We start from the raw sequence: 22,615 nt of genomic DNA, 5'->3' as shown, positions 1-22,615 counted from the left end.
AAAGTTTAAATTACTGTAATGAAGGACTGAACTATACAGTTTGGAATATTATTTTATATACAGTAATTTAATGGGGAAGCTTCGCTGGTGGCTCAGCAATAAAGAACCCTCCTGCCAATGCTGGGGACATGGGTTTGCTTCCTGGGTCAGAGATATCCCCTGGAAGAGGAAATGGCAGCCCACTCCAGTATTCATGCCTAGCAAATCTCATGGACAAAGGAGCCTGTCCAGCTACAGTCCATGGGGTCATCAAAGAGTCGGACAAGACCTAGTGACTAAACAATAACAACAGTTTGATTGTATCATCCTAGGAAGTGGAATCAAATTCTCCTGCAGCGCTGGCTGGTCTTAGACCTCACAGTGATTATATCATTGGAGCAGATACAGTCATGAATGAGGTAATTAATTTGTTCATTAATACTAAAAATAATTTAACATTTTCTCATTAATGTATAAATGCAGGTATATTTGCACCCTTTACATTCAGAGTTGAAATTTAGGTCTTTGCTAATCAAGATAGCGTATGCTCCAGGATGTTAAACAGAAATATGGAAGATGTCTCTTGTACCTCAAGATTAAATCAAATCCTCATTTTTGAATATTGATTTCATTTTCTCTTTTTCTAAGGTAGCAAAATTGGCTTAGCTATATTAGTTGGATCCTTTTCCTTGTCTGTTAGCTAGTGGAAATATGTATTACTCAATTATAAATGACAGGAAAAAAAGGTGCCCGGATAACCAGCCCTTAATAATAGGAAGAAAGCAGAATATGTTGAATTTGGGTGTAGAAAACTTTTACTCAATTGCTGGTTAGGTCTTACAGAACTGAACATGAGGCCTTGTGTTGTATGGGGAGGTATTAATAATCCTGATCTAAGAAATGCTTCTTATGCCTAGGGGCAGGGCCCGGAATCTGGTTTTTGTGTGTGTGTTGTTGTTGTTCGTTTAGGTGTGTTTTTTGTTTGTTTGTTTTAGATATTAACTAGGTTTGATATCTACTATTTGAGACCTATTATTCAAAAGTTCAGTAACAAAAACATTTTTCTTCTGTAATGCTTTTGCAGTCTGAGGATCTATTCAGCCTTATTGAAACACATGAAGCAAAACCATTGAAACTTTATGTGTATAATACAGACACTGATAACTGTCGAGAAGTGATTATTACACCAAATTCTGCATGGGGTGGAGAAGGCAGGTAAGGTTACTTTTTTTAGACTAAGTTACAACTGCTTAAATTTACCAGTCAGATATGTTGTAAGCATTGTTTTAGTTTGAAACAAGTTACTGGTTTATAGTAAAACTTCTGGAGGAAAGGAAAGAGCCAACCTAGAATGTTGAATGCAATCATTCATTTTTTTAAAGCACAATTTAGTGAACATGGTACACAAACTCTAGTCCTTTTTTTTTTTTAACTCATCTAAGCACAGAATGGGAAAGACTAGAGATCTCACAAGAAAATTACAGATACCAAGGGAGCATTTCATGCAAAGATGGGCTCAATAAAGGACAGAAATGGTATGGACCTAACAGAAGCAGAAAATGTTAAGAAGAGGTGGCAATAATACACAGAACTGTACAAAAAAGATCTTCACGACCAAGATAATCACGATGGTGTGATCACTCACCTAGAGCCAGACATCCTGGAATGTGAAGTCAAGTGGGCCTTAGAAAGCATCACTATGAACAAAGCTAGTGGAGGTGATGGAATTCCAGTTGAGCTATTTCAAATCCTAAAAGATGATGCTGTGAAAGTGCTGCACTCAGTATGCCAGCAAATTTGGAAAACTCAGCAGTGGCCACAGGACTGGAAAAGGTCAGTTTTCATTGCAGTGCCAAAGAAAGGCAATGACAAAGAATGCTCAAACTACCACAAATTACACTCGTCTCACATGCTAGTAAAGTAATGCTCAAAATTCTCCTAGCCAGGCTTCAGCAGTATGTGAACTGTGAACTTGCAGATGTTCAAGCTGGTTTTAGAAAAGGCAGAGGAAGCAGAGATCAAATTGCCAACATCCGCTGGATCATTGAAAAAGCAAGGGAGCTCCAGAAAAACATCTATTTCTGCTTTATTGACTATGCCAAATCCTTTGACTGTGTGGATCACAATAAACTGTGGAAAATTCTGAAAGAGATGGGAATACCAGACCACCTGACCTGCCTCTTGAGAAACCTATATGCGGGTCAGGAAGCAACAGTTAGAACTGGACATGGAAGAACAGACTGATTCCAGATAGGAAAAGGAGTACGTCAAGGCTGTATATTGTCACCCTGCTTATTTAACTTATATGCAGAGTACGTCATGAGAAACGCTGGGCTGGAAGAAGCACAAGCTGGAATCAAGATTGCCGGGAGATGTATCAATCACCTCAGATATGCAGATGACACCACCCTTATGGCAGAAAGTGAAGAGGAACTAAAAAGCCTCTTGATGAAAGTGAAAGAGAGCGAAAAAGTTGGCTTAACGTTCAACATTCAGAAAAGGAAGATCATGGCATCTGGTCCCATCACTTCATGGGAAATAGATGGGGAAACAGTAGAAACAGTGTCAGACTTTATTTTTTGGGGCTCCAAAATCACTGCAGATGGTGACTGCAGCCATGAAATTAAAAGACGCTTACTCCTTGGGAAAAAAGTTATGACCAACCTAGATAGTATATTCAAAAGCAGAGACATTACTTTGCCAACAAAGGTCCATCTAGTCAAGGCTGTGTTTTTCCAGTGGTCATGTATGGATGTGAGAGTTAGACTATGAAGAAAGCTGAGCACCAAAGAATTGATGCTTTTGAACTGTGGTGTTGGAGAAGACTCTTGAGAGTCCCTTGGACTACAAGGAGATCCAGCCAGTCCATTCTGAAGATCAGTCCTGGGTAGTTCATTGGAGGGACTGATGCTAAAGCTGAAACTCCAGCACTTTGGCCACCTCATGCGAAGAGTTGACTCATTGGAAAAGACCCTGGTGCTGGGAGGGATTGGGGGCAGGAGGAGAAGGGGACGACAGAGGATGAGATGGCTGGATAGCATCACCAATTCAATGGACATGAGTTTAAGTAAACTCCAGGAGTTGGTGATGGACAGGGAGGCCTGGCGTGCTGTGATTCATGGGGTCGCAAAGAGTCAGACACGACTGAGCGAGTGAACTGAACTGAACTGAAGCACAAACTAACTTTTTTGTTTTGTTATTTTAGTAAAATAGTTTTCAGTCTTATTTTCCCAGTTCTCTCCTCAGCAGTAGAACAATACAGTGTAACTTTGTCTAGCTGCTGGGGAAATTTCTTAGCACTTGGAGGAAACTGTTGGCTTTCACAAATGAACAGACCAATTTCCACTAAAATTCAGACAGAATTGAAGCAACAAAAAGCAGTTTAGAAGAGCATCAAGCCAAACAGAAAAGCAAACTTTATAAAATCAGTTTTCTGGGACTTTTCTTCAAGTCAGTTTCTTAATTTCAAAAAGTCAAAGCACAACATTCCTACTTAATATTATATCTGTAGGTCTTTTATTGTTTAAATTGTACAAATTTTTCATTATTTCGAAAGTTCTAAGAACCTTTTTAAATTTGAGGAGTTGTTAGGCGTAAGCTAGATTTATAAGAAAGGCTAGGATTTGGAAACTGCTCCCAATGTTTTGTAAAAGATCCAGCGCTTGCCAGGTAAAGGATGACCTTAGTTGATGCAAACAGAGAAGGCCTCTGTGTGCTCACAGTATCCTAAGCCACAAACCTGAGATTCTCCAGCTGAACGTATGCTGCCACCGGAATGCCGACTTACTGCAATTTAAGAAAATGGGACAGAGAATCTGGCCTGTCTGGGGCCCGTACTTGATCAAGTTACGATGTTCCAATGTCCAGGTTTGTCAGAAAGGTGATCTTCTCAAGGTATTCAAAATTGATTTCATTCTAGAGGGACTGTATCATATAAACTAAATTTGCAAATAAACTTCTGTATTCATTAGAATGGTGGATTTTCAGTTTACAATAGAAAAATGCCTCCTCTCCAGTTAGAATTCTTAGAGCCCATTACTACCTCCACCTTGCTTGGTGTGCATGAAATCATGGTCTAATGAAGAGATTCTAGATGAAGTTTAACAACAAAGAACATTACTAGTTTGTTTATTTTTGATTACGCTGACTAAATACTGCTACATGCTTGTTCTTGGCACCCTTCTTTTCTAGACTAGCAGCTTCTCTTTTTCTGTGGAAGACATTTTTCCTTTTGACATGGTTTTATGCCGTTGATCAGCTGTTGTTTAGACAGGCCCATATTATACACCACCTTCCTGAGTCTGCCCCCACTGGTATATGTGTGCCTCTGGTTTTCATTCCTTCCTCAGAGGCTGACCATGTTGCATTCACTACAGCAGAGAGTTTTTCTTAGCTTCATTCTTGGGCTGCCTTTAAATTTTAGGAGGGCCTCCCTCTTGCCTCAAGTGCCTTCTCTACCACCACTTAGTTCTTTTGATTAATAAGTACATTTTAAATGCATTTTAAATGTTTTTAAATGCATCTACCTCTGAAAGGCTTTTATTGATCAGTATATTTCATCTCTCTCTCTTCATAATCAGTCTGAGAACCAGTTGAGTAAAAATTGCAGCTTGATGGTATAAGGGAGAAAAAGTGAGGAGACAAGTAATTTTGTAATGTGAAGCACTGTTATGAAATCAGATTCAGATAAGAAACTGCTTTTTCTCTCAGCTTTTGGTGGTGGTGGTAGTAGCCATGGAAATAATAGATGCCTTAACAGGATAGGCACAGAGGTATCTGTACATGTCCTAGTCAGAACAAATACTTTGGAAAGTATAAGCTATTGTGATGGAAACATAAGTTGAAACCTGGTTGTGAAAAGTCTTATATAGGGACTTGGAAAGGAAGAACTAACTGGCAGTTCCATCCGTATTCTACTAAAGGGATATAGCCATTTTGTTTTTTCTGTCACTTCTAAGGTTTGCAGTCCTGAGCAAGATGGGTAGATTGCCCTGGCTCTGGTCGTGAGACATGCCTAATTTGGGGCAGGACGGGGCCCCTGATTGACGGTGGTCCCACCAGCATTGCACACAGTGACTGGGGAGGAGTTCTCTAAAGGGAAAAGGGAAGCAAGAATGGGGGATGTCAGCAGACTGGAAAGAAGCGCTGTGATTGTATCTAATTAGAAAAATGTCACTGGTGGCATTAGGATGCTGAATTAGAAGAAATCTGGATTCATTTGGATTGATATGTGTTGGTTCTGAAGTAGACCTGTGGGATGTGTGAATATCATTAGCATGCAAAAGTGTTTGGAGCTCTTGAGTAGAAAGACTATGTCATTCATTCAGCAAATAATCACTAAGTGTCTGCCATGTTCCAGGAACCATTAAGGCAGTAAACATAACAAGGTCTCTGCCCCCTTAACATTTTATTGGCAGAGACAGAAAATAAATATACAGTGTGTTGGATAGAGATAAATACTTAAAGGGAAATAAAGGAGAGTAAAGCTAGTGTCTGGGGTACAGGGAAGTGTGCTTTTCATAAAGGGTGGTCAGACGAGACCTCTGATAATAGTCAGCATTTAAAAGAATGGAGATGTGTTTTTTCTGTTCAAAACCTCAAAGAAACATAAGCTGTGATTGATAACAATAACTTTAAGAAAAAATTATTTTCGCAGCCTAGGATGTGGCATTGGATATGGTTATTTGCATCGAATACCTACACGCCCATTTGAAGAAGGAAAGAAAATTTCTCTTCCAGGACAGATGACTGGTACACCGATTACTCCTCTTAAAGATGGGTTTACGGAGGTAAGGTAACTTTACTTCCTGATTATGTCATAACTTCCCACCAAGATGAGTTGATGTGTGTGGTGATAGCACTTACTGAAACTGGGCAGATGAGTTACATACTGACGTGTAGGATTTGAAGTTCTTGTAGGATACCTAGATGGGTAACCTCTGATTCTAGATTTCAGGAAAGAGGGCAGGGCTAGAGATACAGATTTGGGAATCATCAACATAGAGAGGGTAATCTACCCAATGGACATTGATTTAAAAAACAAACAAACAATGGGTTGGGTTTGGGTGGGTTAGAGGAACAAGGCTGGAATCTTGACTGTTCATAGTATTTAAATGGACAGGCAGAGACAGGAGATTTAGCAAAGGATGGTCAGGAGACGCCCAAAGGGAGAAAGCAGAGCGTCAGGAAAGCGGGCATAGACAGCTGTGTGAGGAACTACAGAGAAGTCGGTGAGGAGGAGTGAAAAAACATGTCCTGGGCTGGAGCAGGGACGCCAGTGCCGACTGACTGGAGAGAGGGGGTGACTGGTGCGGGTTAAGGTGACAACAGATGGTGCTTACGATTTCAAGGAACCTGATTGAGAAAGCAAGGAGAGCTAGGGTTGTGGTAACAATTAAATGATCAACATGAGGCTGTTTAAGGAGTACGAGAGGTATTTGTACAGGCTTAGGGGCTTTTAAAATGTTTCCTGTGCAGGCCTTACAGGACAGTTAACTCTTGCCTGCCTGACTAAATAGAAACCAAATAATCAGAAAGAAAATGCTGTGGTTGTGAAGAAAGGGCTGCTGTCATTTTATGGTTTATGGTTTAGCCATCCCTACTTCTAGAGGAAGTGAAGAGGAGCTGTGGAAAGGTGTAACCTCTCCTCACCCCCCCCATTGACTCACCACCAGAGCCAGCGTCGTTACATATTCAGACTCCTACTATCATATATGCTGCCCCAGTCAGTGCTTTCTGCCGTGTTAGGCTCTGCGGGCAGTCAGAAACCAGATGGTGAAATGGCAGCTGGGGAGAAGGGCCATAATGCAGGTCATGTTGAAAAGTGCTGGAGGACACTGGAGCTGGAGGAAGATGGAGGATTCAGGGGTGAAATCTGAAAATCACTCATTCACCTATTTGTAGAGTCCATATAGATTCATTCATACCCCTACCCCATGCTCCTGAAGGTAGAGATCTAGTTCCCACATTCATTCATTGATGAGAAAAGGGGGACTCATAATGTTAGACATCATAAGAAATTTCTAAGGAATCTTTCATGGTATTAAGACTTCAGCTGACTTCTTCCATGAACAGTGAAAATTAGAAACAAAAATCTGGCTGAGAAATCAGAGAAGAGGAAAAAAGTGGTGTTTTAAGGGTTGAGGATAATCATTTTGGGTGGCTAGGAAGGAGAAGAAAGACTCTCCTGGTGTCAAAGTGGCTAGAACAGTGGGTGTGACGGGCTAGACGCCATGTGTTAAGCGGCCAGAAGTGACAGGATGGGGAGGTGTCTACAGCGTCACATCCTTGGCACCTTTCAAAATGAAGAAGGAGTATCTGAAAGCCAGAGTGCCAGGTGAAAAGTTCGGACGGTTTGTACACGATCAAAAAAGTATCTGTAGGACCAGTGAGAGCCAATGTGTATATTTTAAGTAAACTTGAGTAATTTTCCTTTTTTCTTTCTATTTTTTGGAAGGTCCAGCTGTCCTCAGTTAATCCCTCATCTTTGTCACCACCAGGAACTACAGAAATTGAACAGAGTCTGTCTGGACTTTCTATTAGTTCAACCCCACCAGCTGTCAGTAATGTTCTCAGCACAGGTATGCAGAAAATAGATTTCTGTCTTCAGTCTGGTTTGTTTTACATGGTATTCTTTTCTGTCCCAAGCTGTAGAATTTTAAAAATTAATTCCAGTGTACTTTGAAAACTGTCAACGTGCTCTGCATTGACAGGCCCTGTCTGTGAAAGCTGGTAGGTACTAAATGACCACATGGGTTTAAACCTCTTCTCAGCCAGTGTTAGACCGTGGGCTTCTCTGTGTTCTACCTTTGAATTCAGTTTAATTGCTCTGTTTACTCAGCAGATGTTTGCATATCCCCTAGCTAGTGTACCCTGGGGATACAGAGGTGAGCCGTTCACCATTCCTTCTTAGGGGCCCAGTCTTGCTCAGGGGACGTGCTCCTGTCTCTTCTTTTCCTGTACTCATTGTTCTACCTGCTGTACTCCATTTTTGTGTGTTTTAGGTTTCTTTCAACAACTTTATTGAGATGTAATTCACATAGCATATAATTTACCCATTTCAAAGTGTATAATTTAATGGGGTTTTGAGTATATTTTGTAGAGGTTTGCAACCATCACCTCTGTTTAGAACATTTCATTACCCGAAAAGGAATCCTGCCCCCAGTCACTCTCTTCCCCCAGGCCCCAAGGCCTAGGCACTCACTAATCTACTTTGTCTTTCTAGTCTAAGCATTCCATAAAATAGGTGTGGTTGTCTGTGACCTTTCTCTGTGGCTTCTTTTACCTTGAAGGGTGTTCTGTTTTGCAAGTTCATTGATGTCATAGCATATGTTAATACTTTATCTTTTTATGTTTAAATAATGTTCCATTGCGTGGGTATGCCACATTTTGTTGATGGACATTTGGGTGGTTTCTACTTTTTGGCTATTATTGAATAATGTGGCTATGAACATTTGTGTACAAGTTTTTGCATAGACATATGTTTTCATTTTTCTTGATTATATACCCAGAAATTAGAATTGCTTGGTCACATGATACAGTTCTTAACTTGGTATGTTGACGTAGTTTATTTTTCCCTTTCCTTTTTTTAAATATCTTCATCATACCAAGAGTATATTATATACTCAATCAGTGTTGAATAAGTGGATAAAATACTGCCATGGTTTCATTTTATTTTATTAGTATCCTTTTATTCTTGAGCTCTCTTTTTTAATATTTGTACTCCAGATCTGCTCATATTCCACTTTGTTCTGGAATGGACTTAAAACAACCCATCAAGATGCAGTTAAGGTCAACAGTATGGTCCCTAGAGTTTGTCCCCTAGGTTGAAATCCCAAGTCTTTTTGGAGTCTTCGTTTTCCAAGATAAGTTTGAAATTTTTATTTTTTATAAAAAATTAAAAATTTGAAACATACTCAAAAATAGATGAATGTTAATAAATACAGATATTCATTTGTGTAAAGAGAAGTACAACAGACCCCCCCACCACCACCCAGCTTCACCAGTTATCAGTATGATGACATTCATCCCTACCCCCTACTCTTTGCTGAGTTTTTTTCCCAGCTTTATCAAGGTATAATTTGTGTACTATAAAATTTATTTACTGAAAGTATAGAATTCAGTGATTTTTAGTAAATTTATGGAGTTGTGCAGTTATCACCAGTCTAGTTTTAGAATATTTCCTAAATGAAATTAAATATTAATGTCATCAGTATCAAGTCATAGGTATATTTGGAAGAGATTTTAAAGTTTATTTCATCAAGTAATATTTGAGGCCTTTTTGTGAGATTGAGTTTTTTACTTATATCCCATCAGATATAAGAAGTGGTCCTTTAGTTTATTCTTGAATAGACTTCCCAAGGCGGCAACCCAGTCTGTGTCTGATGGCTCTCACGTGGCTTTACAGTGAGAGTTCCAGTGCGTATGAGAGCTCTTCTGGCTTTAGGAGATAGCTGATGTCTCTTCACCTTGCGGTTTCTATTTTAAATCTTCCCTCACACATGACAGTTACACTTGTGTTGTCTTACAAGCACATGCACTGAGATCCCTGGTCTTATTACACTGTAGAGAAATGGGTTATTGAATAGTAAAAGAGGTATCAATAAATCAGAAATTCTAAAGGAGATTGAAAGAAATCAGCATTTTCACTTTGAGTAAGTGAATTCAGCAGTATGACATGAGAAACCACTTTTTGTTAGGTATTTACTTTTCAGTCTTTGCTTTGATTGTATTGCTGGAAAGTAGCCCAAACAGCCGTCTGTGGGGTCGCACAGAGTCGGACACGACTGAAGTGACTTAGCAGCAGCAGCAGCAGCAGCCGCCCAAACAGTAACTGTAGAATAAAAGTGTGTGTTTTTTTAAAAAAACTTCACTGTGGATTTGAAAAATCTGGATTTTCAGCAAATGAGTATATCATTTTGAAATGGCATTAATCGATATGACCCCCTCATACTTCCTGTCTCCCTTTCTTTTTCTGCACCTCATCAGAATGTAAATTTCCTGAGAGTAGTGATTTTTATTTTCTTTATTCTGTAAGTTCCTCGGTGCCTAGAACGATGTCTTGACATATAGCAGGTGCCCACCCTGCCGCCAAACTTGAAAGACTAAACATACCAACCAACCATTCAACACCTTTGAGAATCAAATAAAACAGAGAATTCTCTTCTGATTTCTCATGCCTCCAGTTTCTGCAGAAAAGTAAATACGTGACTAAATAAATTTATGAAACTGTCTGAAAATAGTTGCTTCCTACTTTTAGGCACAGTTCACTTTGGCTTTAAGCAGATCTCTGTAAGACAAAATCAAAATCCATGTGCAGTATTACTGTTGTTTGAATATCAGTGAAACTTCTCGCTTAGTGGCTGGTGAGCGTTAATAGATAACCTTTATTAGGTGGTATCCTAAGAGTTACTTGAAGGTAAAGAACATAAACTCCTCAGGCTAACATCAGTAAAAATGGAAATGTACTAGGCTTCAAAGGCATGTCACAGAACCAAGGTCAGAAGGAAATGGAGATTCAGGAAGGTCATTCTCCCCATCTGTGGAGGTCCACGTGCGCTTGTCTCTACATCATTCTCTTTCACAGACCAGCATTCACTGTTTCACGGGGCACATAGCCCCCAGCAGCCCCAGGGTTACATAACCTTTTAGGTCAGGAGCCCAATAAAGATTGACTGGAATCCTTGTGTCTCATTTCCAAAATTCCAAAACAGTTTTCTAATCCAGCCCTTTTCAGGGGTGAAACTCACACCTGGTGTTACTTAGCTGGTGTGGACTTACAGAGCCCCCCGCCCCCTTGGCCCATGCTCTGCTAACAGCCCTTGCGAAGGGCAGAGGGCAGAGCAGGTGGATGAGCTGTGGAGTGACAGAGCTGGAGACCAGCTGACTGAATGAAGTCTCACTCAGGGAAGGCCTGACCGTGGCGGGAGGGAAGGGGCTGGAGACTGTCCAAGATGGTCTGCTCGTTCTTTATCAACTGAAATGTTTCAAAGGCTGTGCTTTTATTTTAGGTGTACCAACAGTACCATTATTGCCACCACAAGTAAACCAGTCCCTCACATCTGTGCCGCCAATGAACCCAGCTACTACATTACCAGGTAAGCCGCAGGAGACATACATGTAATAATAATAGCTTTATTGGTATTTTACATCTTAGAAACAGTGAAAAAAATTTATCCCTATATGATGACTTTTTTCATGTTTTATTCTCGCTTTCTCTCTGCTGTAACTTCATGATAAGTGAGAGCAACTGGCAATGAGCTACAGTCACCAGCTAGTCAGCTGCTGAGCCCTGGGCTCCTTAAACCTAGCCCACCATCCTCTCTGCCCCAAGCAGCCTGAGGCCAGAAAAAGGAGTGTGTAGAGGTTCCATTCATCAGCACTTCCTTACTTAGGGCATTCTGGTCAGTGCTTAATGAATACGACATTGTATCCTAGAGACGAGCACTCCTTGCTTGGGTCCTTAGTAACTCTAATGTTAGGTGAGATTTTTGTTTATTTCGCTTATTGTTCCCAGTGAAGACCAAGTCCTTTTATCTATAGGTAGAGATCAGATATTATTTCAGTGATCAAGTATAGTTGGCATTGTGAGAGCCTTTAATTGTATGGCTAAAGATGTTATTACACAGACATACTAAGGCATTAACCAAATGTGAGCACACACAGAATGATAAAGCAAGTGTGATAAAATGTTAATATTTGAGAAATTTGAGTGAAAGATATACATGGGGATTCTTTATTAGCAACTGTGAGTCCGAAATTAAACAGGGAAAAGGGGGGAAAAAAAGGGCTGAGAGAGTGTAAACCTCAACCATCAAAGAAAATCAGTCCCTTATTTGCTAAGATAAATCAGCTTCTTCTCTAAGACACTTAGGCCGGCATCACTCTTGCCCTGGTTTCAGAGGTTTGTTTTAACCCTTACTCACTTAGCCATCTAATCACGTAGGTACAGAAAGATGCTTCACTGGGGAGAGATTTTTGTTATTGTTGTTACTGTAGTTATGGTACAAAACTGCCACAGGGTAAGTGGACTTCTGGTATTTTCACTTCGAAGTGGGTGGTATTTTTTTCAATATGCAAGGGTTTATCTTTGGCGCTTTATGTTTTGTTCTCTGCCTTCTCTCCAGGTCTGATGCCTTTACCAGCCGGTCTCCCGAGCCTGCCTGTCCTCCCCAATCTCAACCTGCCCACCCCGCCTGTCGTGCCAGGCGTCAGCTTACCAGAACTCGTGAACCCGGGTATGTTGCCCATTTTCCCATAGGACTCTGTCTAATAAAAAGTTTTCTCCAGGAAAGGCAGTCCTCTATTTCAGTCTTCTTCTGGCAAGGGCAGATTCGTTTAACAAACTTCAGCTGCTTCAGATATAAATTAATCTTTTTTTATTTAAAAGGGTTGAAAAAGAAGAGGAGGAGAAATGTCTTTGTGATGCTCCTCTGCCTGCCTGCCCATCCCTCCTTCTCTCTCCCTCCTGCCCCTGACAGCTCAAGCTCTGTAAAGGCCAGCTGTAGAAATAAAGAGCAGTGGTGTGGCCTCGCTGAGCTGAGTGGGATGGGAGGTGTGCAGTTGGCCCAGTGGCAGTGGATGAACTCCCTGTGATTCTCTCTGTATTTTGGGCAGCTGCCATCCAGACACTGGTGGTACCTGTGTTTTGCATGGCTCAGGCTGGCTGGGCTTGCTGCGCTTGCTGCTTGATCAATATTCTTCATCTTTTTGATTGAAGGATAATTGCTTTATAGAAATAGTCATTATTAGTGTTTTTATAATAAAAACGGCAAGGTTTTAGCTAAAAATAGTTAAGTTCACAGATATTCAAAGTATTTACAGTCAGATTCTATGCACTGATGAAAGCGAAGCAGCAGTGTCCCCACGAGTCTGCCCTTCTGGTTAATGACCGCCCACATTAGCTTCAGCTTTGAGACGGCCACACGTCAGGGTTGACTTTTAATTGCTCTTCTCAAGAATTTGGCCCATCGGTGATGTCAGTGAATGATCTTATTACACCACAGTATACATTGTCATGTTTCTGTTTAGATCATAACAGCCCCTGTTGTAATGCTTATCATCTGTATATATTCATTACTTGTCCTCGTTAATCTATTTTTTGCTTTTGGCGCAATGGGTTAAAAAACAAATGAAGTCAGTAAATTCAGGCTAATGTTTACTGTCTCAGCATTCCCTTCGTCTTTTTGGGGGATACCCCCGTATTCTTAGACTTGTGGCTTTGCCCTTTCCACAGGTTGACAGACTGGGCCACAGGTTGCCCAAAACCTGTTCTACAACCTGCCTTCCTTTTGTTTCTTGAAGATGTAATACTCTTTCCCTTCATTCTGTGTTTTAAAATTCTTAAATCTGTCAAGTATACGCAGATTTATCAATCAGAGGGCTTGAAAAAAGGCTGAGTACTCTGGCTTCAGGCCTGGCCCCGGTGCCTCCTGTTCCTCTTGTCTGTCCAGAGTGCAGCTGAGAGTCAGCCTACAGTTTGCTTGAAGAGCAGAGTTCTGCTCAGCACTCCGTGTGTTGCCTTGCAGGCAGATGGGCTCCTGTCCATCCCAGCCGGGAGAATCATGTCTTCCCCGGGCTGGGCTGAGTCACACGAGGGAACCTTTCCTCTGGCCAGCTGGTCCTGTGGTGAATATTTAACTGTGTCCGAGCCTCCAGCCAAGGATAATCAGAGATGGTGATTTGTGTTGTCGCTCCTCAGCTTCCATTTCCTTAGTGAAATGCAAATGAAAATGATTGTGTGACTGGGACTGTTGCCCTTCTGTGCTGGGAGGAAGTATGATCTCTGCCTTTTTGTCCTAGGTTTGCCACCCCTTCCTTCCCTGCCTTCCCGAAGCTTAGCAGGCCTCGCGCCTCTCCCCATGCCATCCGAGTTCCTCCCGTCATTCCCTCTGGTCCCGGAGGCCTCTCCCGCCGCAGGCTCCGCAGAGCTGCCGTCCTCCGCCCCACCCGCCGGCAGCCCACCCTCCGACCCCGTCCCGACCACGGCACGGGCCGACGCCGCCTCCGCACTCACTGTGGACGTGACACCCCCCACCCGCAAGGCCCCGGCCACTGTGGAGGACAGAGTCAGCGACTCCGCCACAGCCAGCCAGAAGCCCATCTCAGCAGTTACGGTTACAGATGCGTTTGCCTCTGAGTCACCTTAGCTTTGGACCGGTCTTCAGAATTGGCGTGGTGTGCTTGTTTCACCACAGGAGCGTGTCTGGAAATGCAAACTCTCTTTAATTCCATACTAGTTTGTACCGTTTCTGTAGGCATCCTGTAAATAATTCTAAGGGAAAACTCAGCAAGAGGATGTGGGCTTGTATTCTGCCAAGTGGGAGTGCCGCTCACGGGCCGGGGAGGGAAACGTCAGGAAGTGCTTGTATTTTAAAACCAAAAAGAATTGTAAGGGTGGCTTGCTGCCAGGTTTCCACTGCCGTTCTTGGGGTGTAGCTCTGTGGGAAAGGTGGTGACAGGGTGTTCACTAGGCTCCCTGTCCTCCTGCTGCTCCTTCTGTAAGGAAATGTAATATTTTATGCCTAATACCCACTTGCAACATTTCTTGTATTTTGTAAATCATTTGCAAGAATGCAGACCACCTCACTAAGCCGTGAAACAAAAAGATATTTTACTTTTGGTCTCTGTGAGTCACATCTCTATTAAGGTTTACACGAAAATTCCAACAGAAGATGTTAATTAAAGTTAACACAATGTGCACTATTAATTGAACATCTTTTTATTCAGCCTATACACAGATATTTGTTTTGAGCTCTCAAAAGTACTCAGACAACATTTTATAACTGCTGCTGTTGCTTTATATGTCCACTAAAAAATGGCCTTTAAAAAGAAATAAAGGAGATGTTGCACAGTTTTAATCCAGAAGGTGGCACTTTGTAGCTACTGACAATATTATAGCTGTACTGGGAAGCATAGATGCAGCAATAAATTACCGTACTTTCGCTTTTCTTCTTGTGGTACATTTAAATTACAACTCCTGATCGCCATGGTGCAGTCATTAATCTCCAGTGATCACAGTGCATTCATGTAATTCCATGTCTGACCTTTGCTTTCTCCTAAGTTTTCTAAGAGATGGTAAGTTATGTGGAATTGATTTACTGAATGAAATTAAGTGCATGTTATATTTCTGCTTCTTAAGTAAGATGAAAGCGATCCATCAGTTACTGACCTGCAGTGGTGTGAATGTTGCCGAGGAGCAGGGGGTAGAACAGGGCTGCTGAGACCCACCTGGAAACTAGGGTTATCAGTGGCCACCAGTTTTTAGGGTAGAGCCACCTCCAGGGCCAGGCTTACATTCAAAGTAAATGACAAGAGAAGACGCCAGCCCAGGTAAAGTTGAGCACATTGTTATTTCTAAAAGATACTCATGGTTTTTAAAAATGTTGAGGAGCTACCTTCATGGGAAGCAAGTAAGTAATTTTTAAGCTTTAAAGACAAATTTTTTAGCAGTAGTTTTTCCAGAGCAGCAATTCTGAACTCCTGTGAGGTCATCTGAGGATGACAGCAGCCCGGGACCGTCTGCCCAGAGCAGGGTGGATGAGCACAGAAGACACGCTGAGCCCTGGGAGGGGGATTCTCAGCGTTCACCTGGGAGAGGGGCACAGACTTGGCCCAGACAGGCTCACCAGGCCTTCCTGCGGTGGAGAGCACTTACTTTAGATGCTCTCTCCTTCCTTCAGCTGTTTTTTTTTACACGGTGTATTCTATTTCAGGGGCCAGAAGCACAGTTGTGAAAGAGAGTGTCGCTACCATGAGACCACTCACTGTGACCTTTTAGAGGGGATGGTGTCGGTGGTCAGTCCTCTGGGCACTTGAGGATAGCGCTGTACACACTGAGATGAGCCGTCAGTGAGGATGACAGTCGAATCATCTTTGAACCCCTGGGTCACTCAGGGTGCGAGTTCATGCCAGAGGCATGAGGCAGTGATGGGGAAAACGGAGAATGCTGGTTTGAATAGGCTCAGTTATCAAAACAACTCTCAAAATGCAGTGGCTTAAGCAAAGTCTTCTCTTCTCTTCCATGGTTGGTTTTGTTGGTTTTGTTGTTGTTGTTCTTTGTTGGGGTGCATGGTCTTTCTCTAGTTGCACGGGGGTGGGTGGGGTGCTTCTTTCTGGCTGTGGCATGCAAGCGTCTCCTGTTGAGGCACACAGGCTTAGCTGCCCTGTGGGATTTTAATTCCCCAACCAGGAATCGAATCCATGTCCCCTGCATTGGAAGGTGGATTCTTAACCACTGGACCACCAGGACCATTGCTCTCGCCCAGGTTCAGAGTTGGAGATGGTCAGGCTGAGGCAGGACCGACCTTTGGTAATGTCAGAGGCCGCAGCTCCAGTCCTGTAGTGCTGCTTAGTGTGGTTTGCATTTCCACGGTCATCACATGGGCATCCCCTCCACATTCTAGCCAGAAGACAAGAGCCAGCCCCCTTCTCTGGCGGACAGTTTAGAGAGGTTTCACGCAGCACCTTGGCTTACATTCTTCAGGCTGTTGTGCAGTAACATGGCTGAAAGGCTGAAACGTGAAGGCTGTGCTGCAGGAACTGAGGAGGAGGCAGTGACTAGTAAGGCCCCATGCACATCCCCCACACAGTGCCACCGTTTGCTGAAGATTCGATGGAGGCACTCTGCCAGGGTACTGGGCAGGAGCAGGAAGATTTCTGAGAGAGGACATGACTTGAACTGCAGGCAAAGGTGGGGCAGAGACCATTTGAGGCTAGAGGAACGGTGAGGAGTAGAGCACACGGGGGCTGGGCCCTGAGTGCCAGCCTAGGGAGCTGGGGCTTTGTCTTAAAAACAGGAGTCGCTGGAGGGTTTCCTTGAGGACAAGCTCACCTGCATTTGAGGAAGCCTGTCTAGTAGTGGAGGATGGAGGGGCGGCCAGCCCTGAAATGAGCGGACAGAGGAGACTCAGGGGGCAGCTGTCATCTGAAGGCCGTGTTGGTAGCTGGCAATAAGTCTGTGGTGATGACTTTATCTTTCTTCTTTGTGTTCCTGTTTTATGCTTAGTCCCTTACTAAATTTGCTTACTTTAGAATAGTCGGCTTTAGATCATTTCCTAAAATCAAAAAGACCTTCCCCATTTGTGAGGCTGAAGTAAAATGGCTCTGCCTGGGCCTGAGGGTAAAGGCCTCCTGTTTATTTGACCACCCAGCAAGGAGGTCAAATTAGAACCACCTCTCAAGAGTATGGATTCCTGGGCCCCTGAGTTCTGAAAAGGTTTCCAGGAGATGAGAATCACCACACACACATTTGTCTCCTTCACTGTACCTGCCCCTCCCCAGCTCCAGTTAGCAGCAGGCCCTGAACCATATCCTAGATGATCGTTGAGACAAGCTGGTCTATCACCTGAAGTAATAAGGCAACCAGTTCAGTTCAGTTCAGTTCAGTCGCTCACTCGTGTCCGACTCTGCGACCCCATGAACCACAGCACGCCAGGCCTCCCTGTCCATCGCCAACTCCCGGAGTCCACCCAAACCCATGTCCCATCGAGTCAGTGATGCCATCCAACCATCTCATCCTCTGTTGTCCCCTTCTCCTCCTGCCTTCAATCTTTCCCAGCATCAGAGTCTTTTCCATTGAGTCAGCTCTTTGCATCAGGTGGCCAGAGTATTTCAGTTTCAGCTCCAACATCAGTCCTTCCAGTGAACACACAGGTCTGATCTCCTTTAGGATGGACTGGTTGGATCTTGCAGTCCAAGGGAAATAAGGCAATAGAAAGTCCATTGTCTACTGAGACATTTTCACCACCTAGCAAAGTGCACATGTTGGAGAAGGGGTCCTTTTATCAATGATACCATTTGCAGTGGATCTTGGAAGAACAGTTTCTGGTCTTGCTAACCAGTGTGTTCCTTTATAAGCTCCTTGCATATGAGCCAATAACTACAAGAATGGGGAAATAACACCAAAGCCACAGGCCAGCAGAATGGTAGGTGAAACTGCTCCCCGGTTTGCAGCGCTCGGGGAGCTGGAGAGGGACAGAGGTGGCTGCGGGGCTGGGGACAGAGTTCTTGTCTATTCAAGAGCAGTTCAGGACTGACCAGTGTAGGAAAAGCTGCCTCGTCGGGGAGTTACACAAGCACAGTGCCCTCTGGCCAGTCGCCTTCGCCAGTGCAAACAAAACGAGAGCACACAGCATCCACTGGTGGCTGTGGCCCGGGGACTTAGTGTTATCAGAGTTAAGGTTGCACCATGTTTCCTGGCACTCCTGGACGGGAACAGGCCCCAGCGTGTGGGGTGAGTACTGAAACGGGGAGCTGAGCCAGCCCTGTGCCAAGCCCTCTGCAGGAGAGTCTACCCAGGGAACAAGAGGTAGCAAACTGACTTCCCTCAGACACCTTTGAGCCACCCTGTACATTTTTAAATGTGAATTAATTGCCAACATTCCAAAACCAGAAAATTTCTCATAAGTCCAGATTTCTGGTTTCTCTTGCCCGTTACTGGCAACACTAGGTCAACATTCCAAAACCAGAAAATTTCTCATAAGTCCAGATTTCTGGTTCTCTTGCCCGTTACTGGCAACACTAGGTCCTCAGCCCCACAAGGAAGCAAGACCCCTTGAGCCAACACCCACCAGGTTTACCACCTGGCCTGCTGGTTTCTGCCACTTGCCTGGTCCACAGGCATCTCAAGTTGCAGTGTATCAAGTATTGTCCTGGTGGAGATGAGTGGGAAGCCTGGGCTTCAAAAAGCTGGAGGGTCCAGAATGTAGGGAATCCAAGATCAGAAAACAAGAATTTTCATGGACTTCGTTATTTTCGATCCATGAATCATGGTGAAATGATTGCTAAGGTTGACAGAATTTGAAGCAGTCACTTAAACTCTAAACCTTGGGGAGAAACAGGTCTCTGGACGTGACCAAGATGATGACAGGGATTTGGGTTTCCCCAGCCTCTCCCGGAAGCCAAGTCTGGGACAAAAACCCATTAGTTGAATTTACCTTGACAACCAAATCTATTGAAATATGTCATCAGTTCTCTTTTTTAGGGACCAAGGAGTATGTAAAGAGAGGCCCTGCCTGAATTCCCAAGTGGCTTCCTTGCCCTCCGTGCTATGGCCTCGAATCCTGGTGAGAGGGAAGCCGCTTAGAGTCCAGCTCTGGCCAGTCTGGCCCAGTTTGAAACTGGAATAAGTAATGTTCACCTGAGGTTGGGTGTGTGTGGGAAGCATGTTTAAGGAGCACCAGCATTAGAGTGGCTCGGGTAAGGGGACTTCTCATTTCTTATGCACTTTTATACCAGCATATTTTTTAAAAATGGATTTTAATTTGTTGTTTTCAATCAACGAAAACAACAGGGGTTATTTTTCATGTAAAGGAGAAATGGGACTTAAAGAGCCAGGACTGCCTAGCCTGGGGGAGGGGAAGGTGCTGTCCTCCAGTGGCATTTAAAAGCTCCCTGCTAAGAAAATCTGTAACACTGGCCCTAGATGAGAATTATTAGTGATGTTTGCTTTAATACACCTGTACTTTGATGATCTGCAACATTATTTTGTGTTTGTAAATCAGTTTGGCCAGAAATGTCCCTGTGTGGTTCAGACAGCTCCACTGAGCACAGAGACTCTATGGCAGGAGTTCACATCGTCTCCAGGGCTCCCTTCCGGCATTTAGATCTCCAGAAATCACGTTAGCTCTCAGGTACATGAAGTATTTGCAGTTCTAACATTGTTTGAGATCTGCAACTGAACAACCTGTGTGCTTTGGGGTGGTGGAGAACAGAAATGTGAGAGCAAATTCCATCTGTCTTTAGTTGCGGAGCTGAATAAAATAAGAAACAGGTTCCTACTGCCTAAATTGAGGGGCTCAGAGCTCAGTGTGATTTTAATAAACAAAGCCAAACTTGGTCTCTGCAAAGTTTTTGTTTTTCTTTTCCTGGAATGACCAGAAATAAAAAGGGCATGTAGCCTCAGAGATAGTGAAATATATTTTTCCAAATTCAGATCTCTACTAGGCAAGTGGTGTCACCTGAGGTGAAAACCCCTCCAGCTGGGGGTCTTCTGGAGAGGACAACTGAGGGGTGACAGTGGACACGGAAGAGGCAGAAGAGAGAGAAAAGAGGGGCCCTGGGAAGGCACAGGTTCTGGGCTCGATCCCATGGACCGGTGTTGCCAAACGTACATGGAAGACATTTTTGTTTTCTAATTTTATTACCTATATATTTATTTTAACGTGTTGAAAAAATAGATCTGCTTCGTAGCATGAGGCTAAAGTAGCTTCCTTTATCAACTTTATTGAGAAAAAGGAATCAACTCAAAGAGAAGTATTGAGTTGACAGCAGGTGTCAAAGCAGGGCAAGTTTTTCTTCAATCCTCCCTGGCCTCCCAGGAGGTGGTACTGATATCTCCATTTACCAAATAAGTAACCTCCAGTTCACACAGTGGAAGCTTTGGGATAGAAGCTGACTCCCTGGAGGTCTGTCTGCTCCCACGTCTGAGTTCTGTTACCACACACCGATTAGGAGCCGGAGAACCCCAAACTGACTTTCGTCCAGCAACTTCCGTTGTCTCCAAGGCCACGTGGAGCCGGAGCCCGGCCGGCAGCGGCCACCAGGTGGCGCCGCGAACCTGGGAAAGCCGCGCCCCGTCGGAGGCCGCGGGGTCTCCGGGCCAACCTCGCAGGGCCCTTGGGCGGGGCTGGGACGTCGCAGGAGCGGCCCCGAGGGTGGGGACGTGCTTTTTTTTTCCCTTTGGAAAAGGGCTCGCTGGGACTTAGTCCCTTACTTCCCTTCCACCGCAGGCAGGTTTAGCTAGGTAGGGATGCAGAAAAGCCTGGGTGCATTCACCAAAAGGAGTCCCTTTGCAACACAATTTTAAAGTAAATACATCGGCCTGAGGCTTTTTTAAATAGAAATGAAAAGGCCCACAGGTGACTGTGAACCCCTCATACTTCCAAAAACATCAGAAGTCGAGATCCTGATTTGGTGGGGGGGTGGGGGGGGCGGGGTCTTGCTTCCATCATTCCCAGACACATTCTCCCTTACCCTCGACCCCCAGCCCCAGGCTCCCCTCCCTGAGGTTAGAGCCTGGTTCTCCGGTAGTGAGTGAGCCTCCTGCCGTCCAACAAGCCTCCGCTCATCCGCCCCACGGCTCTAGGAAGGCACACGTTCCTGACTCACAGGTCCCGCGCACACCTCATGGAGCAACCAGGTTGGGCCCAGGTGGTCTGAATTCAAAGGCCTCCCCCTCCCCACGCTGCTGACAACAAGCAATGAGATGCGTGTATAAAGCTCGAGGAGCACACACAGGCGGGAGCTCCGCGGGCCGAGGCCTGAGCCGGTTCCGGGAAGGTGCCTTCTGCGCCTTGGAGGAAGGAGAGAAGCTCCTGGGCCAAGTGGAAGCCTGCTGTCGTCAGAGGCAGCAGCATCCGCACTGACGTGAAGGTAGGTGGCGCTCAGGGTGTTCTGAACAGCACGTCGCGCCGGGTGGCTGGAATGGGAAGGGCGACGTCTGGAGTGGCGGCAGGTGCGGTGGGGCTGCAGAAAGGGCCTGGGGAACCCAGGAGTTCAGACTACATTACTGGGCAGTCGATAAGAGCTGTTTTGTTTTTGCAAGGAAGTAAATAGTTTGCCTCTTACAAAGATCAGAGGTTTAAAAATCTTTTAGCAAGCTTTTAAAAAATGAAATATGTGGAACACAGGCTTAAAAACGAAAAATTGGGATGGAACTGCTGGTTGCTGCCGTCGGAGCAGGAAAGGTGTGGGCGGCATCTCTGAGGAAAGGGGCCCCAGCTCCCCCAGAGCTGCACGGCCTGGGGGAAAACTAAGACTTCGTCTTATCCACAAAGAGAATCAAGCCCAGAGACGTGCTGTGCTGCCCGGGCCTCCTGCCGCCCAGTCCACCCCATTCCCACCCCCAGCGCCTGCTCTCCGGCGGCTGGGGCGTCGCCTCACTGTCTCCTGGTTTGTGGAGGTCTGGGGAAAGCCAGAAGCCCAGCAGGGTGAGGCATCTTCATCTGCGGTCCCTCTCCAGGCAAGGCAACCCTTTACACCTGGGCACAGAAAAGCAGTTCCCCTCCAGTGCTTTTCAGCCCTGTATACCTAAAAAACAAAATACCAATATGCCTATGGCTCAGGGAGAGGGGCACCGGGGTGGGGGGTGCGGGGGAGGCTCAGAGATCATCTCCCTCAGTTCCTCATGTTACAGATAAAACCTGAAATCCGGAGAAGTTAAATGATTTCTCCCTCAGGCTCACAGTTGTAGAGATGGTAGAAAGCTGGGCCTGCTACCCAGGTGGAAATAATCTGTGTTGTCTTGCCCTGTAGTGGCTAAAGGCAAGGTTTCAGTTCCACGCCAAAGACTGAGGTTGAGTCGTGCCAGTGAGAGCCGAATCCTAACTGCTAGACCACTGCCCCTTGGCTTTGCAGAAAAGAGTTCCTACAAAGAGAGTGTTTATTAAAAGGAAAAAGAGTAGAGTGTGTGTGGATAGAGGAACAGGTGGACTCAGAGTTGCTCCCTCCTGGTGGTTTGATTCACTCCTGTGGGGCCTTTCTTCTGGGTCTCCTTTGGCCTGTCCTGATTTGCCTGGTTCTGAGCCGGTACTTGGTATAGCTCAGGATCCTCCCATTGGTGCCTGGGTGTGCATCTCAAGGCCTATGGGTAGACTTCGCACCATTCCCCTTCTGACCTCCAAGGAGCTTTCTAGTT

The 22,615-nt window shown here is 44.6% G+C and overlaps 1 protein-coding gene across 1 annotated transcript in view; it reads left to right on the top strand.

Annotated features, from left to right (window-relative positions):
* Positions 1–14,899, top strand: part of GORASP2 (golgi reassembly stacking protein 2) — a 30,564-nt gene extending 15,665 nt beyond the window's left edge. Inside the window, exons 4-10 of the mRNA XM_068968030.1 lie at positions 312–398; positions 1,064–1,194; positions 5,636–5,768; positions 7,436–7,559; positions 10,989–11,075; positions 12,105–12,215; positions 13,780–14,899. Coding sequence (XP_068824131.1) covers positions 312–398; positions 1,064–1,194; positions 5,636–5,768; positions 7,436–7,559; positions 10,989–11,075; positions 12,105–12,215; positions 13,780–14,126 — 1,020 coding nt within the window. The 3' untranslated portion in view covers positions 14,127–14,899. The remainder of the gene's footprint in view (positions 1–311; positions 399–1,063; positions 1,195–5,635; positions 5,769–7,435; positions 7,560–10,988; positions 11,076–12,104; positions 12,216–13,779) is intronic.
* Positions 14,900–22,615: the final 7,716 nt, after the last annotated feature.

This window comes from Capricornis sumatraensis, chromosome 3, assembly GCF_032405125.1.
Source record: "Capricornis sumatraensis isolate serow.1 chromosome 3, serow.2, whole genome shotgun sequence".
NCBI classification, from domain to species: Eukaryota; Metazoa; Chordata; class Mammalia; order Artiodactyla; family Bovidae; genus Capricornis; species Capricornis sumatraensis.
This window is presented reverse-complemented; position numbering and strand designations above follow the sequence as displayed.